The 19,310-nt window shown below is 44.1% G+C and overlaps 1 protein-coding gene across 1 annotated transcript in view; it reads right to left on the bottom strand.

Annotated features, from left to right (window-relative positions):
• Window positions 1–376: 376 nt before the first annotated feature.
• SLC2A12 (solute carrier family 2 member 12) overlaps window positions 377–19,310 on the bottom strand; it is a 36,485-nt gene continuing 17,551 nt past the window's right edge. The window contains exons 3-5 of the mRNA XM_024208083.2: window positions 9,787–9,909; window positions 6,698–6,830; window positions 377–3,037 (exon numbers count right to left, since the gene is read on the bottom strand). Coding sequence (XP_024063851.2) covers window positions 2,938–3,037; window positions 6,698–6,830; window positions 9,787–9,909 — 356 coding nt within the window. The 3' untranslated portion in view covers window positions 377–2,937. The remainder of the gene's footprint in view (window positions 3,038–6,697; window positions 6,831–9,786; window positions 9,910–19,310) is intronic.

Raw genomic sequence — 19,310 nt, 5'->3', positions numbered from 1 at the left:
TCTGCTGATTGGGGAATCACTCTCCTCCAGTGCCAAAAAGTTAAAAATGAGAAAACTAGTTGCACGTGGAAGCCCAGAGAACAGCCTCATATAAATAATAGAACACTGTTGCATTACATGTGGTCCAAACCTTCTTTTCTAAAAGTACATTTGTGCAACTGTCTAGGAGCAACAGGAATATTCTGTGACTTTGTTTAATTTCACTGTATTTTTTCAACATTGCAGTGTTTGCAGCCCTAGCACAATATTTTGCTAATGCATGAGAAAATGAAAGTGAATCTGTCTCTTTTTGCTTTTCTGTCTGGTGTGTGTTTAACACACAAACAAAACATAAAACATAACAGCCTAGATTCTTTATTATCCACGTGGTGAGAAACACAAAATAAACACATGGCATAAACAGTACACTATAACCTTTAATATTCTTCAGTTTCAATAGTCCAAAGTGGAGCATTTAATATAGGGAAGGACACTAGTATTATTAACCGGCCTATACTGCCTTAAGGGAAGGAAAATTCAGGCTGAGTTACAGTATGGCCAACCCTAAGAGTTTGAAAATCATGAGTCTGAACCCAAAATTTCCTGAGACTTTCAAAAGGTGAATAAATTGTAAGTTTTGGTCTGGCTTTTGCACACCCCCTTGCCATCTTCAAAGTGTATATAACAATGGCAGGTTGAAAATTCAAACTTGAATGCCTACAAAATGTATGTGTGTGCACACATCCTGCTCTCCTGGATTCCACTTGTCTCTGGCCCTCCCCACTCCTTAGCTTCTCACTGCACAACTCCAGCTGCCCCCAAAATTCCAACAGCTGCCTCCTGGCTCCAGCCTGCAGGTGAGGTTCCAACCTCTATTAACTCCTCCTTTCTGCAGTGTAGTGCTTTTGGAGGGAAAGGGGGAGTTTGAGGAACCTGCTGCTGGGCTCAATAGAAGGGTTGGATTCACCCTGTTGTGCTGTGCCTGCTCTGGGGCTCTGCCGCACTCAGAGCGCACAGCAATACCTCTGTATTGCAAGCAGTGACTATAGCTCTGCTCAAAAAGGGAAACTGCAGATGACTCAAGCAAAATTCTTGATCTGTCTGATTGATCAGAATTCAGCCCAAAATTGACACTCATGGTAATGTGAGTATTGACAACACCAGTGTCAGGAAAAAATGGCCAACCATGAGATTTTACCAGTCTCTGGAGCAATGATCTAAGGGCTTTGGTGGAAGTTCCAGGGCCTGTGACCTTTAAAACAAGGAAAGCTCTGGAAAATATCATGGTATTAAAACTCCTGCGTTGGCAGGAGGATGGACTACGACTTCTACTTCCTGTATAAAAAGGTTGGGTAGGGTTTTGATGTCAATTCTCTGAGAGATCAGGCTGTAGCCCTCCACTGCCTGCAGGATAAGGTGAAGCTGTGATCAGTAGGCTCACAGCCTGAGGTAGCTAAATTCCTAATAGCTGCTAGTAAATTGTATCTTTGACTATTCTCTAGCTTTTCTATGGGATTTGAACTTAGTATTCAATGCTTTAATATATGCACTTCTTGAATCCTTAATTGCTTTAGAACCTGTATCCTGAGTAGGCCTATAGCTTTGGCCAGATGGGTCGGAAAATTACGGTTCCTCTTGTGCAAAAAAATCTGGTTTTTCAATGAGATGAGAGTAGTTAAAGCAGTGCCACATTTCTTGCCCAAAGTTGCATTCAAATATCAACTGAAGGTATCATTTCTGATTCCTTGACTAAATCCTGGTCATGAGGAGAAGAGACTCCACTGTATGATTGCGATGAGCCATCAGGATTTCCCTAAAAAAAAGACTTGATACCCATATGTTTGGGTCACTTATTTGTTTTCTAAGAGCTCACTCTACCAGAACATTAATGACCTTCTAGGCAAAGAGAGTAGAAGTTTCTCCACTTGAGCTATCCAGGGTAACCACCATGGCCACTCCACATACTTTTGTTGAGTACTGGAGGCTGCATTTGGTGAAAGCTACAGCTTGACATTTCTAAGCAATACAACCAGTTAGTTATGGTCACCACTGAATACAGATTGAAGTCCTATGTGTTTCAGCATGTAAGAGGGCACTGGAAAATGGCTATTTGTGTCCTGCTGATTTGCTTTTTCCAAGTACTCCTTTAGCAGGTACCAGTCTAGCAAGCATCCCAAGTCTAGAAGTTCAGCAACGTAGCTTTAATGGCTATTGCTGCTGTTTTAAAAGTTAATCAAGCTTACTGCTCAGCAAAGCAACTGACCGTGAGCTAGCTAGTGCCTAACGCAGGTTGAGTGGTGATTGTTCGGGGAAGATCACGTTCATGTTCCTGACTCTGGAATAACTAAAGTAGACAGTGAAATCCAATCCACGTTTCACACAAAACCTTGTGCATGCTGGGCCAAGGGTGCTGAGAGAGTCATGGAGACCTCCAGCATGGCCAGATGTGAATAATAAAGCTGCTAGCTGCTAACTGCACTGCATAGATTCTTCCTTTTATATATTCAAGGCTTCCGGTCTAATGTGATCTGTGCTGCAACACAAAGTGATCTTGAAGTCAACTCTGATTGTTCCTGACTCCAGTTGCTAGGATAGAGGAGATATCAATCCTTTCCATCTCCCTGAGGATCCCCACAAGTTGAAGAAGTTAGGAGTGTGGTTATCCCTATGTTAAATATCGTAATTGTTTTATTTCAATACGCATTCACCTCCCATATTTCAGAGGTGGGTTAATTTGGAGGAGGTGAGGAATGTTGGCTTTACTTATTTTAAGCCATTCTAATAAACTTTAAACTACAAAAATCTTAAATGTTTTTCTTTCAGTGACAATATAAAGCTACTAAAGAATGGAGTACAGACTAAGTGTTGTGTAGTAGCATCAGTATTGCAGAATGGTTTTGAGCTTATTTCTCTAGAGAAACTGTCTTGGTTGCCCTTGGACAAATATTCTTCTCCAGTCTAGTAGAACGGCTCATGATGATCTCTCTTCGGAAGTTCTATTGGCACTAGTTTCTCTCTATGTTGGCCCATCCAACAAATGGAGCTCTTTGTATACTTCCTGAAAGAGAAGAAACATTTAGCATTCAATCAAATGGGCAAGGTTTGTTCTCCCCTTGTAAATATTTCTACCTCTTTGGCCAGTTCAGTGACACAGAAATAAGTTTTGATGACAGCTGGTCACATAATGCACAATCATTTGCTAGTAATACATTCAATAGCTGCTTCAAGGATTTGTTGAATAGATTTATTCAATAAACAGTTTTTACAGCTTATCATGTAAAACATTATTTGCTGAGTAATGTAAGGAACAAAAATTGGCAAATTCGTTGACTAGACTGTTGGGATATCACTCGGACCGCTTTAGTTTTGACACAGGATTCCTACAGCTTAATTTTGTCTGTGTAAGTATTTTAGTTACTTTACTATTTATTCAGAAACAAAAATATCTTTGGAGCTTTGAAGAGAAAGACATGGTCCCATGAACTGTGGGAGCATGTTACCCTACTTATCCACTAGGTGGCAGTTTTTGCTTAACTTTTTTTTCTTTTTAAATTTGAATTAGATGAAGAAAGGAAAATACACCTCTACCCTGATATAACGCCACCCGATATAACATGAATTTGTATATAACGCGGCTAAAGCAGCACTCTGGGAGGGGAGAGGGGGAGGGACTGCACGCTCCGGCGGATCAAAGCAAGTTCAATATAACGTGGTTTCGCCTAAAATGTGGTAAGATTTTTTGGCTCCCGAGGACAGCGTAATATCGGGGTAGAGGTGTACTTTATTATGCCATGTGTAACAGACACTTGCATGTTGCTAGCTTTGATCTTTGTAATGATTCTTTCTCTTTCTGCAGTTTGTTTAATGATAGAGGAGAAAGGTGAGAGCAAAGGAGATTGAGTCCTTAAATCTTGTCCAATAAATATGTATTTCTCAGACTGATCGTCAGCAACTACCCTATCCTATTCTCAAGTTCATTGATTTTTAAGGTCAGAAAGGTCAGATTTTTAAGGTCAGAAAGACATCCATAAAATCATAAAAGATTAGGGTTGGAAGAGACCTCAGGAGGTCATCTAGTCCAACCCCCTGCTCAAAGCAGGACCAACACCAACTAAATCATCCCAGCTAGGGCTTTGTCACGCCGGGCCTTAAAAACATCTAAGGATGGAGATTCCACCACCTCCATCATTCCAGTGCTTCACCACCCTCCTAGTAAAATAGATTTTCCTAATATCCAACCTAAACCTCCCCTACTGCAACTTGAGACATTGCTTCTTGTTCTGTCATCTGCCACCACTGAGAACAGCCGACCTTCAGTCTTGCTTTAAAGACTCCAAGTCATAAAGAATCTCCCTTGATAAGTTTCTCCAATGGCTAATTACCCTCACTGTCAAAAATGTCTTATTTCTTATAAGAATTTTTCTCATGTCAACATCCAGCCAGTAGAACTTGTTATATCCTGTCCTTCAAATTAGTAGTACTTAGTGAAGGGGCACAGAGCAGCAGCAGAGATTGGATAGCAATAGTCTACTCAAATTCAGATAATGGTTGGTTTGATTAGCCAAAAGAATCCTATGGGACCAGGATTTCACCAATAAAGACAATAGCAAAATTCCCATTGACTTCAGTGGGGCCAGGATTTCACCCTATAACATCTGTAACATGACCCCATAAGAATTACAGTGGCCAACTACCTTTTTCTGTGATTTTCCTACCTCTTTTTCCATGATGTTGGACTCCTTTGAGGCTGATCTTTGTTAAAGCAGACAGCTGGTGTAGCTAAAGGCTTCTCGCCATCAGAGGCGTGAGGCCCTGAAGCCAGGGCCAGCTCCAGGCACCAGACGAGAAAGCACGTGCCTGGGACTGCACATTGTAAGGGGCGGCATTCCGGCCAATCTTGGGGCGGCCAGCCCAGCCCAGCCCAGCCCAGCCCTGAAGGGGCATGGACCCCGACCCGGGGGGCAGGAAGTAGTGATCCCCGCTGCTCATCGTGCCGCCGGGCTCCCCGGGACGCGCCACTCCCCGCCGCCTGCACCGGCCTCCGCCTCCCGCGCCGCTCTGAGCCCGGCCCGGCCGAGCCGCCTTTAAAGGAGCGGCTGAGCCATCACCTCCTGCAGCCCCCGGGCACCAGAAGGAGGGAGGGTTCTGCAGCGGCCCGGTGGGCACCGGAAGGAGGGAGGGTTCTGCGGCGGCCCGGTGGGCAGCGCTGGCAGGGACGGTTCTGCGGCGGCCCGGCAGGCACTGGAGGGAGGGAGGATTCTGCGGTGGCCCGGCGGGCAGCGGAGGGGCAGACCCAACTGATCCCGGCGCCGTTTGCACTGTGCCGAGCCCCGCTGCAATGCCGGCCCCAAGCGGAGGTCGCAGACCCCAGCCGGCGCTGCCTGTGTCGACCCCCTTGGAGCCTGCCTGGCCGGGAGAGGCACCCCAAGGCCGGAGGGGGGAGCCCCTCTCGCCCGGCTGCAAGCGGGCTGCAGCGCCTGGCTGCCCACAGGCGGAGGGAGCGGGCGGGTGCCGCCCTTCACCCCCCTGCAAGCCGCCTTGACCGCCCTCCACGCGCTTCCTGCGGCTGCCGGTTTTTGGGGGGTTTTTTTGCTTTAGCAGTCCGGCCGCCTTTTTTTTTTTTTTGCCTGGGGCGGCAAAAAAGCTAGAGCCAGCCCTGCCTGAAGCAGCCTTCCAATTGGAGTAATGGGACAAGCAACTGAACTAGTTTTTAAAATGGAGCTTGATAAGTTTGTGAACAGGCTTATATGATTGGATTCCCTATGAAGTCTCTGACCCAGGAGGTCCTTTGCAGTCCTGTGCCCTATGTAGGGTTGCAGCACATCTTGAGAAAAGTCAGGAAAGTCCTGAGTTTTACAATTCAGTCCTGTTTATCCCTCCAAAGATTTTCAGGGGACACACACAAAAATTAGCGCACTGTTAAAAGACATCAGTTAATTTCTGATCAGTGAAGCTCCTACCTAAAGAATGTGGATACAGCATATAAATACTATAGAACTGTAACTTTGTGCCCCTACGAGATTTGGGGGTTCATTGTTAAATATGTAATCACATAGGACCTCCTCTGCTTATGCATTATGGAAGGTAGCAGATGGAGCTCCATCACATAAAGGATGGTCAGAATGAACCAGGCAGAAGGAAAATGTGCAAGTATCCTCATTCCCATGTAGCCATCTAACTCCACTATTGCTGTGCTGGAGTTTGCCCTATACAACGGAGTAGGGACATACACAAGACCTCCTGGTAGGTCTTTTTTGGTGAGATATCCCCAACGAATCTGCAGACCTGAGCAATTTGGAAGGTTCTTTCAGATCAGGATTTTTGTGTGCTTAAAACTCATCTGAATCTCTGAAGCTTTTGATGTCCTCCCCATCATTAAAGGACAGATTCACTAGTGCACTCTTCCTCTTTTGTTCTGATACAAAGCAGCTGGAATATACTGGGAGAACCTGACCTCTAGTCTAGATACTCTTACTGTTTACTTATTCATCACAATGAAGTTGATAGTGGGAGACTGTAAATCCTCTTTTGGGGCCTGGTCCTTCACCATTGAAATAAATGAGGGGTTTGCATTGACTTCAGTGAACGAAGGATCAAACCCTCAAGGAGTTTGATCTTGCAAGCAAACCTAAAGTAACTTTCCGTTTATTAATCTGGCAGTAAAAGGCCACAAGTTAACTAGGAGTGTGGTGGGGATGCAAATACACTTGATACTTACTGTTTAGCTAGTTCCATGGATATTTGCTCTAAAGAGCATCCCTTTGTCTCTGGTATAAACACAATGATGAAAGCCAGTGATGCTAGACTCATTATTGAGTAAATGAAACACACCCATGGCAGACCAATTAGGTCTATAAAAGAAAAAAAATATGTTTTGTTAGTATTACAAGAGGGTTTTTTTAGGCAGTCCCACTGAACTCAGGGTTGACAGCACTGAGCCCTCGTATCTGTAAGTAACTGTTATGCCACAAGGAAAACTTATATTTTTAATTGGTGCCTGGTGCAGGGGTGCTGGAACAATGTGTATAGTGGGGGTGCTGAGAGCCATTGAACCAAACTATAAACCCTGCATATAATGGAAGGAAACCAATTCAAGCCAGAGGATGCGGCAGCACCCCTAGTTCCAGCCTTGTGCAAGCAAACTAGGAAACCACAAATAGAATTCAGCCATGTTCTACTGGCTTGACTTTTAACTGCTATCCCCCAATAGCAGGTCTGGTAACCACTGGTGCAGGTCAGAAAGGTCAGAGGCTCTGAAATGTATTTTTGATGCGAACATTTTATGAAGCCAAAATAACATATTTCACATAGTTGTAGTTGCCAGCTCTAACTAATCCTTTCATGCTGGCAGTTTCCAGTACTTCCATTGCTGATAGTCCACTCTGTGCCAGTAATGGATCAAGGAGTTAACTCCTGTTGGTTCCAGTGAATAACCAGTTTTTGAAAATACATTTGGAACAATGGAGAATACAAGAGATCAGAATCACAATCTCCTAGCATCTGTCAATTTGTGTCATGAGCTGAAAGTTAAGGCTGACACTCTGGGCTCTATTGTACGCTCAGATATGCAAGTACAACTCCTGCTTGCTTCAATGGAACCTGAATGCACCTTCAGTCTTTTGACTGACTAACTCCACTTTTGCTAGTCGAATTTTTGTGGATTTACACTCATTTAACTGAACAGAATTTGGCCTGAAATTTCTCTTGCATTTTAACTAGGGAAAAGCAGTCTATTTTTCCTTACCCTGTTTTAAGTCTGGATCGTACCTCTTTTTGATAATCTAATCTCAGCACTCTATCTAACATTACTGAACTCTACCAGACCTGCAGTGAGTTCCAAGATAACCAGCTGAGGGCTTACTCTGCTTCTGCTGAACTCTAGTTGGTTGAAACTCTGTTCTGCAGGAACAGAACTCTGTTCTGCAGGGGGGGGGGGAGGAAGGAAATCTGACATTTGGAAACTCGTTTTTGTTTGAAATGGTCTAAAACCAAAAAATTTCTAAACTTCTGGTGAAATAAAGTTCTGGAAATAAACTGTTTGAGGTTGATCAAATCATTTTAGTTATTTCTTCTTATTATTTTGTGATATTATAATTTATAAACAGTCTTTTTTTTTTCAAAACAAAAAATCATAACATTTCAATCTGATACAGTTGAAACAATGTTTCAGGCTTATCAAAACACTTTTTTCCAGTTTTTTCCTAAACAGAACTTCATCAAAATTGAAACTTGGCAGGAACGTGTCAGTTTTGATTAAATGGAAAAACATTTGACTGGAAAATTTTCAACCAGCACTAGTCTAGAGTAAAACTTCCATTACTTCAGGGGAAGCAGGATTGAGTCCTAACTATTATTTGTATAGCTTATTAGTGAAGAGATCTTTGATAGCCAGAGTAAGAGACCTGTGGCCAGATTCAGAGGTAATAGAAGTTAGTCCCGTACTCTGATTCCATTATGCTTCCTCAGGCATATTTATCCCCTACTTACGGGTGCGTGAGTGGAAGGCAGTGAGGGCTTCAGTTGAAGTCTAAATTGATCTAGTGTATTCTCTGTGGGGTCTGGAACACTCACCAGCAAATCACCTCTGAATTTGGCCCTTGCATTTTATTTCTAACATTTCAGTGACTGTTATGTTGTCCATATGGGAAAGGTTCATTGTGCCTGTGATACACAGGCACATTGGTAGTTCACTACTGCATCAGCAGCTCTTGTCAGGCCTGAAAAACTCACTACACCTCACATATTGCTGTCACAGTGTTTATCTGTAAAGAATGTTGTGTGAGATGTCAAATGAAATCTGGTGATGCACTGGTCATTAGTATCATTGTGAAACGTATGTATTAATACTATAGGAGGAATTATGGATACTTACTGATATTAAGCTTTAAAATCTGTAACCAAAGGGAGAAACAGGTTTTCTTCCAGACAAGAGGGAGAACAGTTATCTCCCTCTTTCTGATGTAAAGTGAGCATGGTGATGCCAGAAACATTGGACAGTTCATTTTGTGTTGGAGGTACACAGGAGGAGCAAATTAACATGGGGATGAGAAATCAGCATAGGAAGACACTGGAGTCTGATCCCCAGGGGTTCATCCTGACTAGTGAAAAGGACCAACGTTGGGGAATATAAGGAGAAGCAAAAAGACGCTTTGGTTATCCATCACTGAGGGGACAGAGAGGTCAGTACTCTTTGTAACCATGAACCACCGATCCATGAATGGTGGGTTGGTGACACTAAGAAGTGGCTGTAGTTGAGAAGACAGCCTTAGACAAGGATTGTAGCCCATTAAGTTTGTCACTAGAAAGTGTGATAATACTTTTGTTTTATTTGTAACCATTTTCTGTGTATTATCTCTGCTTAGTATCACATAACTTTCTGTTCTTGGTTAATAAACTTCTTTGTTTCATTGTAAGTACATCTCAATGCTGTTGTGTTAAGTAGAGTGTGAATTCCTGGTTAAATCAAGCAAGCTAGTGTGTCTCTTTAGAGCCAGCACACTTGGTAATTTCTGTGAGCGTCCAGTGACTGGCTAGATGCTGCAGGAAGATGCTTCTGGTTCAGGAACTGAAGTGCACCAAGGGTTAACCTGCAAGGCAAAGTTAGGACTGGCAGAGTCCTGAGGGATCTGTGGGGCTGGCTAACCAACAGGAGTGGCAGGGAGTCGTCACTCAGTTTAACATCATCAGTTCCCTTTTATGCTGAGGCACAGGGCTAACACGGTGACATACAATGCTAGACACCCTGAGAAAGCATCACAATGCCCGGTAATGGGCATATACACCCAAGAAGAAACAAAGAATTCTTACCAGTTACAGTCAAAAATGTCAAGGAGATTAGGAGATTTATACCCCAGTTCATGCTAGAGGTTAAAGCCATGGCCCGTCCTCTGATCCCACCAGGGAAAATTTCACTCAGCACTAGCCAGGTCACTGAAAGGAAGGGAAAAAAAGACATTATTCTTGAAAGGAAGCCTGGGTGCCTAAAATTAGGGACATAAATCCACAATTAGGCACCTGAATGAGTGACCTGATTTTGTTTTGTGGTGCTGAACACCAGCAGCTCCCACTGGACCAAGGCCCGAACTCCAAGCTGTGTGTGGTACCTTAGTCATGTGACTCACATTCAGTCAATAAAATGCCTGGCAACTGCTGTACTATAGGGTTTTCAGGGGCAACCCAACACTAGAACAATTTTTTCCTGTTTCAAGCGTATGCATAACACTACATATCTGAAAAGTGTGAGGCGAGGTTTGAGAGTGCAATCCCTGCACAGCTGAATGTGAAAGAGGGAACTGACTAAACCTCTCTCTCAGAATACATGTTAATGTATGTGGAGGCATCGAAACAGAGTACCCATCGGTTTGTGAGCAGCACTGCATGTTATGTTGAATTATGAATACCTGCCAAAAATACAGCAAGTTTGCTATTCCAGCCATATGCTATATATATAAGCTTTCTTTCCTCTTGAGGTAAAGGTAGATATGATTAATATATTTCTATTCTTGTTTCATAAGTCTCTTGCCTTTGTCTTATATAAAATATTGTATCACTCTAATATCCATGTACACAAAAAGCCAAATTCTGACTTCACTTACACACAGTGATTTTAATTGGATTGCACAGGTGGAACTGAAGACAGAGGCCCTGATCTTTGGCTGTGCTGTGGCTGCTTTATGTTTCATACCACCAGTGCAAAATGATCCAAAAACTGGGTTATCCAGACACAAGAGGAGAACCCTAGTATAGGGGGATCTTCCTGTGATGGAGAGTTGGTTTAGTAGCGCCTAAGCCCACCTGTCCCAAGTAAGAATACTAGGCCTTTCCTGTGCCCTGACAATCTGTTGTTGTCATAACAGATCCTTTAGGTCATTGGCAGCAGAGCATAACTTAGATCAGCCGGAGGATGGTGATAGCTTATGCAGGAGGCGTGGACAACATCAGGAGAGCACACAGGTGGGGCACAGGCATCTTCAGGTCTTTGGTCACAGCCATGACTCTGGACCAGAACTGGGCCCTTAATGATTTTCTTTCTGTAGAACACTAAATGCTTGTTTCCTGTACACTTACACTAAAATCTCTGAAAATTACAATTTTAAAATAGAACATTTGCCAGTGCTTCCCGTTGGGCTATATGCCACACCAAGTATGATGAAAGGATTCCTGTTTGGCAGGGGCAGAACTCATTGCTCCACGGCAGTGACAAATGTGGGTAAAAGAGAGACATTTCTGGGAAGAAAATGTGGATAACCTGCACTTTGCTGGCTCTGAGTGGTTGGATTTAGTGTCCAGGAGAAGTAGAGAAATATAAGCCACTCCTCTTGTCTTTGTAGTTTAAGGAATAACTCCACTGCCACTTGTGATGTGTTGGTCAGACTGAGCAGCATACTGGTCAACAGTTCAAGATCCATTCCTGCAGCCCGAAGAGGCAGGGAGCACAGTACACAAACCCTTGAAAGATGGTGCCAAATGTGGACGGAAGCACAGGGATTGCTGGGATGTGAAGCAGTGCATCACGGGGCATTGGGACAGGATCCAGGATGCCCCATGACCCCCTCCACCTTTCCACAAGTCTTAGCGGCAGAAGAGGAAAAGATGATCTGTGGAATAGCTGCCCAGAGTGCACCGCTCAGAATACCGCTGCAAGTGCCGAAAGTGTGAACACGCTATTGCGCAGGCAACTATCAGTGTGAACACAACAGCGGTTTCCCTTCAGCGCTCGCTGAGCGGCGCTGTAACTGTTGGCGCTGTAACTTTGCCAGTGTAGACATACCCTAATACACCTCTACCTCAATATAACGCTGTCCTCGGGAGCCAAAAAATCTTACCGCGTTATAGGTGAAACCACGTTATATTGACTTGCTTTGATCCACCGGAGTGCGCAGCCCCATCCCCCCGGAGCGCTGCTTTACCGCATTATATCTGAATTCGTGTTATATCGGGTCGAGTTATATCGAGGTAGCGGTGTATGTTCTGTCCATCTTTTCCCCTAATCTGAATAGTAAATAATGAATGATTCTTGGCTTTTGACACCTCTCTGGAATTACTATCACTGTTTGTCCTTTTGCCAAGAAACAGCTGCTGCAACAGGCAAAAAGGGGCTGTGTTTTCCTCTTGGGATACCAGTAACTAGGTGTCAGCTTCTGTTTGTCATCATAATTAATACCGAGAGCTGTGAATCTAGTCCCCATGCAAAGCTCGGAAAATCTAACCTGCCTATCTCTAAAGCCACTTCTGCAGAGTAACTGACTGCTCCACCTGCCCTCGCTTCAGCAGATATGTTCAGCACTATAGCAATAAGCTCAAACCTCAACTCCGGGTCAGAAAATAATGCCCCTCCCCCACCATGTATAGCATTCCAGCATTGCTGCAAGTGTGCATTATAGTAATAATCACACAGCATACGTCTGGACAGTCCTTGGGTGGTGTGCATGCTGCAGAGAGCACAAAGCTGTGGTTTTTCAACTTGAGTGTGAGCCAAGGAGTGCCAGGGAGGAGTGAGGTTAAGAATAGGGGGTGCATTGACACTGAAGGTGAAGGTGTAATTTCCAGCTAGGGGAGCAGAGCCATGCTAGCTTTGATTGAGCTAACATGCTAACAATAGCAGCGTAGTTGTGGTGGTGCAGGTGAGGAGAGGGGCTAGCTGCCCTGAGTACAATCCCAGCCAGGATCCTAGGCACTTACTTGGGTGGCTAGTCCATCCCATCACCTGTGCTGCCATGGCTCGGCTGCTATTTTTTGTGCACTAGTGCGATCAAAGGTAGCACATGTACGTTTACCTGTGGTGGGAATTGTGCCTTCAGCTTGAGTGTTGATGCAGTCTAAGCGTGAGCCTCTGTGCTGAGGGCTAAGCCCTGTGCCTACTGAAGTCAAAGGGAAAGTCTCTCATTGATTTCAATGGGTTTTGGATGAGGCCTAAGTGAAAATATGCCTCAGCCCCTGTGTGTTCTCTCACTTACACTCAAGCGTGGAGTGCAAAAAAAACAAACAAAACCACACACCAGGGGCAGGGTGGGGTAAAAATGAGCATATTTGAAGAATTATATGGCTTTAAGTGTGATCCTCAATATGCAAATGAGGCACTCGACTAAGAGGTCTCCTCTCTGATCTCACTCCTTCTAGTAAGCAGAGTAGCTGCACAGCAGTGCTTTCAATGAGAAATTGGGCTTGTGCCTTCAGTTCCCTGCTCGTGTTTTCCTTTCCTGCACCTGTGTTGTGCAGAATCAAGCCCTTGATGGACAGATTTAAAAAGCAGAGTACTCGAAAGAATTCAGGGTTTTAGCAGCATAAATTGTGAGACGAGATTAGGAGGATTTACAGTTTAGAAATGAAAGAGGTAGAGGTATGCAAGACTGAAAGGAATGGAATGGTCTATTAGCAACAAGAAGTCCAAACTGAAGATAAGAAGGGGATTATCTCATAAGCAATGTCAGCAGAATATCTGTAGGCAAAGGGTTCTTAGAATATGTAACAAACTTTCAAAGTCAAGGAGAGAAATAAGCGAGCAAATAAAAAACCAGGCACGACACTGAAACTGCGCAGAGAAGCAATGAATCAGCGGGTGCAGCTAATGAGTAAAGTTTGCTCTGAGGACAGACTCTCCTTAGGTCTTTCTCCAGCGGGACTCCTGGCTCTAAGTATTTCCAAAGAGTTAGATGATGAAGTACTTTGAGTGAAGGACTTCTCCACATTTTGCTAAACTACCTGGGGCCAGATGCTGCTCTGCTTACTCTCCAAAAATAGTATGCTATTCCACAGGCATTTCCACTGATTTCAATGGGACTTCTTGCAGAGTAAGATACATGTAACAGGGTCTAGATTGAACATGTAGCTTTGTGGCTCTGAGGTCCTGTCTACATGAGGAGATATACTGATATTATACCTTTACAGTTATGCTACTTTAACTCCCCATGTGGACACTCTTATTCTGGAATAAGAGACTTTTCTGGTTTAGTTTATACTGCTTTCAAAGAGTGAGTCACAATTTTTTCCCTGGTTTGCCTTTATTTCCCCCTTGGAACAAATCAGCTACTGCCCCATACTAGCAGCACTTTACTTCTACCCATTCTCTCTCCTTCTCCAGTTGCTCCTCCACCATCTAAATGGATGTTGGGAGTGGGGTGGGTGGGAAGGAGAAGCAGCTGCCCGTGGAGCCTGCTCTCTCCCCACTTCTACAGACCAGTGGTGCTGGTAGCCCAAGCAGAGAAACAAGGTGGAACATTTCTCCCCTTATTCTCTTGTATGGATGGGAAATGTGACAATCTTGCCATAATTGAGTATTTTTTCTGTAACCTTTTTCTTCTGAGGCAGATAAAGCATACTGTGGAAAATCACACTTGTAAATTGTGTGGTGAGCTTAGAGCCATATGACCCTCATTAACATCACCCGGTATGGTGTTTTAACAGTGAATTTGATCATTTGCAAATACTTTAGCAGCAACTCTGGAGAAGGACAACAAAGATTGCTAGAAGTATGCAGAGGCTTACAAACAAACAAGTGCAAAAGCTAGGAATGTTTAAACTTGAAAAAAGGCAGAGTTAGAGGCAGTTTGTTTTATTCCAAACCAGGTAAGATAGTTAAGATGCATTAATAATGGCCTGTCATGTTCAGGAGGTCAGACTAGATCAGTGGTTCTCAAACTTTTGTGCTGGTGACCCCTTTCAAATAGCAAGCCTCTGAGTGTGACCCCCCCCTTATAAATTAAAAACACTTTTAAATATATTTAACACTGTTATCAATGCTGGATGCAAAGCGGGGTTTGGAGTGCAGGCTGATAGCTTGCGACCCCCCCCCCCATGTAATAAACTTGTGACCCCCTGAGGGGTCCCGACCCCCAGTTTGAGAACCCCTGGACTAGATGATCATTACAGTCCCTCCTGGTCTTAAAATGTGTGTAAATGAACACAATCCTCCTTTTTGGCTCTATCCCATAATATGACAAGAGTGGCCACTCAAGATTAATAGTCAGTAAATATGGAACAAGTGAAAAGATATATTACTTTGCCTGTAGTCAAAAACTGTATCTAGATTTGAAAAAGGACTGCATTTAATTACTATTGGTAAAACTAGCAAGCTAAGACAAGGGTAATCAAATGTCATGCCTCAGTGTGTATCCCAACTCCTTGGGAGATCAGGAAATAAACATTTTCCCATGTGCCTCATTCTACAGTTTTCTAGGTACATTGATGTTTTAGGTATCTTATTTCTACTTTCCTCACATGAACTGGGCATTAGCTATTGCTGGAAGCAGGATACCAGAATTGATGGACCAATGATCTGGACTGGTGAGGCAAATTTTAAATTCACTTTTTTTCTTCTTCTGCTGTGATAAATTCTTTGGGCCAAATCCCTGAAGTCACATATGGATGACAATCAGGACTGTGGAAAACAGTGTTCAAGTCCTTACAAATAATTAGTCTGTGTCCAACCCATGAGCATCAATGATATGGAGATAAGCTGAGCAATAATATAAGCACCCTTTGAGGAGCCCTTTTCTGAACCATAAAATATGTACTTCTTCCTCATTCCCCCTTCTGTCTGCTCCTCCAATTCATGTTAGAACAGAGTAGTTAAACATCCCTATTAGAACCCAGGGCCTCTTTTCTGTGTGCTCGATACTTGACAAGAATTGTAGCAATTCTAGTGTCTTTGGGAAGCAATACAATATTTTTCTTCGAATATATTCAGTTATATGTAGAAGAAAAAGAATATTCATGAATGTGGATTGCTTCCCTGTAAAAGGCGATTACTGTTGTGTAAAAGCTGAGCTGTTCTACAGGAACATAAAAATTGCCATCCTGCATCAGGACTCAGGTTCACCTAGACCAGGGGTGGGCAAGCTTTTTGGCCTGAGGGCCACATCTGGGCGGGCCATGAATGCTCATGATATTGGGGTTGGGGTGCGGGCTCCGGGGTGGGGCCAGAAATGAAGAGTTCAGGGTGCAGGATGGGGTTCTGGGCTGGGGCAGGGAGGGGGGTGGTGAGGGCTCCAGCTGGGGGTGCGGGCTCTGGGGTGGGGCTGGAGATGAGGGGCTTGGGGTGTAGGAGGGTGCTCTGGGCTGAGATTGAGGGGTTTGGAGGGCGGGAGGGGGATCAGGGCTGGGTAAGGGGGTTGGAGTGCGGGGGGGGGGGGGCGGCTCAGGGGTGCAGGCTCCGGGTGATGCTTACCTAAAGCGACCCCTGGAAGCAGCGGCATGTCCCCCCTCCAGCTCCTTCCCGGAGGTGCAGCCAGGCGGCTCTGCTGCGCGCTGCCCTGTCCGCAGACACTGCTCCTGCAGCTCCTATTGGCTGCAGTTCCCGGCCAATGGGAGCTGCGCTTGGGGCAAGGGCAGCGTGCGGAGCGGAGCCCCTGGCTGCCCCTATGACTAGGAGCTGGAGGGGGGACATGCCACTGCTTCTGGGAGCCGCTTGGAACGACCCCCTACCCTGCTTCCCAGCTGGAGCGCCGGAGCAGGGCAAACCCCAGACCCCGCTCCCCAGTGGAGCTCGAGGGCTGGATTAAAATGGCTGGTGGGCCGGATATGGCCCGCGGGCCGTAGTTTGCCCACCCCGACCTAGACCAATATTCTGTCTCTGAACATGGCCAGTACCAGATGCTTCAGAGGAAAGTGTAAGAACCTCCACAGTAGACAGATATGGAGCAATTTGCTTCCCACATCAGGTTTCATCCTAATCTCTAATAGAGATTGGTTTAAACTCTGAAGTATGAGGTAAAGGTTCTCTCTGTAACCTTACTGCACAATCTGATTCCTTTTTGTTCTTGCCCATGTCGGCATTCATGCTGCCCCATCAACAAACAGCCCACTTGGCAGGCAAGCACACAAGAATGAAAAAATAAGCTTCAATGGAAAATGTGATTGCTTATAGTAAGTCACATACTGTAGCTTAAGAAATGCCTTTCTTATTAAAACAGGGAATATGTATTCCTACTTGTGGGTGTTTGTTCAGAATATTGAATCTAGGATAATCCTGGGAGGCATTCGCACAGGAATGGCCATAGAAGCCAGAGGCTCTAATTCATAAACAAGTTATGCACAAACTACTCAGGATTATTGCATATTTCACTCCAGAAAAGTATGGAGAGAAAAAAATACACAACTTGGGTGGGTGAATGTACCTGCTTTTCTAGTACAGAAGAGAGGGTACATTCTACTCCCGAGGGGACCACAGAACAGAAATGACTGCTGATTGAGACCCAGGAACAGGGGCAATACTAGTCTTTATGCTTTCAAACAGAAAGTGTATTCTTTTAACAGGAAAAAGTATGAATGTTTTTGATGTTTCTGTCCTATGAAGTGAGGTTGTTCAGGGCATATCTGTTCTTGATTGTCTTCTGAGCATCTCCCTTTGAGGTCTGATCCTACAAGTCCCATTGAAGGCAAAGTTCTGTGCATGGAAAGTTTGTAGAGTTGGGCCTGATACGGGCAATACCGCACATGCTTTTTTATTTTTTTAAAAAAGCTGTATATATTCCCCATAGCAAACAGTCACATCAAATGAGTTAGATCTTTCTCACAGTTGCACTGCTGTAAATCCAGACCAACCTTATGAATCAATTACTTTGGAGCCTAAAGCCCCAATCCTGCAGACAACTCTGTGTGCTGGCTTCATGCTTTAAATTTAAGCCCACCCATGTTTGCAGGATCGAGGCCTCATACAGCAAAATGCAGCAGCAGGCTTGAGCTACCTTCATATGTCATGTGTCTTTGGGAAGCAATCTTGAAAAACATGCCCCCTTGAACTTTCTACTTTGGATAAGCTATAAACTTGTGACTTTAAAAAAATATATATTTTTGGCATCACGCACCTTGTCACCTTACAATACTTGATATGATGTGTTTATCTTTGCAGGTGAAATCAAGTAGTGTGTTTGCACTTAGGGTCCTATTGAATAAAAATTGCTCTGGGCTTTTGTACTAAGTCTTCTCAAGATCAAGGAAGTTCTGAAATATCATCTTCCAAGTGTGGAAACTGGACTGTGTTGAATTTGACACACTTTTAAAGAACTTTTTCACAGAATGACCACATACAGACCACATACAGACTTGCTCCAGTGAATGTCAAGTGAAATTAATGTAAAACCTTTACTATGATAAAGGCCACTATTTACTGCATATTTGAATGTAACATTGACCTACACTACATGAAGGGCAAATGTTAAATTCAAACATTCAGTAATTAATAGTGGCCTTTTGATAACAGATAAAAGGTTCTATATTTTTATTTGTGTGCTGCCTTGCAGAGGAAAATGTCACTGTCACATACAAATAAAATGTTAGAATGTATTGTTATTACAATAATATATATATGAATGAGATGGTCTGCATGCATTTGTAAAATTCATTCGACATGAGTTTGGGTCAGTGGCATTACTATTGCTACTACTAAATAACATTCAGCATAAATATAGTGCTTTGTCTCTTCAAAACACTTTACACATGTTAGCTAACCAAGTCCTATCCCTCTCAGCCCCTGTGTGCATCTCCTGCACAGCTCCCTTACATGCATCCTCCCACTTTGCACAGTGGAACTACACCAGTTCTGCTTCTAAGTAGTGCTCTATGGCATAGCAATATGGAACTGGATTTGCACCTACCAGAGGCCCTGCTTATGCAAGGTACTTAAGCACATGCCTAACTTTAAGCACAAGTAGTTCCATTGAAGTCAGTGGGATTACACAAAGCTTAAACACATGCTTACATACCGTGCTGAACTGGGGTCAGAACACCTAACATTATAACATCAAGTTTTAATCCATTGTACTGAAGGTCTTTTATAGAAATAGGCAGCTAGCCTCAGTCCTTGTCAATTCTCTTCTCACACAGCTGAATTCTGCCCTTTGTTACACATGTGCAATCCACTGACTTCAGTGGGGTTACAGGGATATATTACTGAGAGCAGAATTGGGTTTATGCTCTCAACATGCAACTCATTTGTTTGGAGGTAGCTAAGGGCTTCATCCTTCAGGGTGTTGAGCACTTCAACCTGATCTACAAAAGCACTTCATCACAGGTTTAAGTTTAAGGACTTGAGTGGGCCCTTTGAAGTCACTGGGAGGGACTCCTCCTGTGCTAAAAGCTTGACACCTGCTTAAGTGATTTGCTGAATTGGGCCAGACTACTCAGCACCTTGCAGAGTTGAATCCTAATTGAACTAAGGGAAAACTCTGGAATCTCAGCATTTTTTAAAAAATGATTTCTATGCAGGACCGGCTCTGGCTTTCTGGCCGCCCCAAGCAAAGCAAAAAAAAAAAAACCGGCGGCGCGGCCGGGGACGGGGGGCAGGGGGACTCCCTGCCCTGCAGATGTGCCCCAGCTAGCGGGGAGAGGGGGAG

The sequence above is a fragment of the Terrapene carolina genome, unplaced genomic scaffold (assembly GCF_002925995.2).
Source record: "Terrapene carolina triunguis isolate 2854851 unplaced genomic scaffold, T_m_triunguis-2.0 Scaffold85, whole genome shotgun sequence".
NCBI classification, from domain to species: domain Eukaryota; kingdom Metazoa; phylum Chordata; order Testudines; family Emydidae; genus Terrapene; species Terrapene triunguis.
Note: the sequence above shows the minus strand (reverse complement) of the source record. Positions and strands in the feature narration are given on the sequence as shown.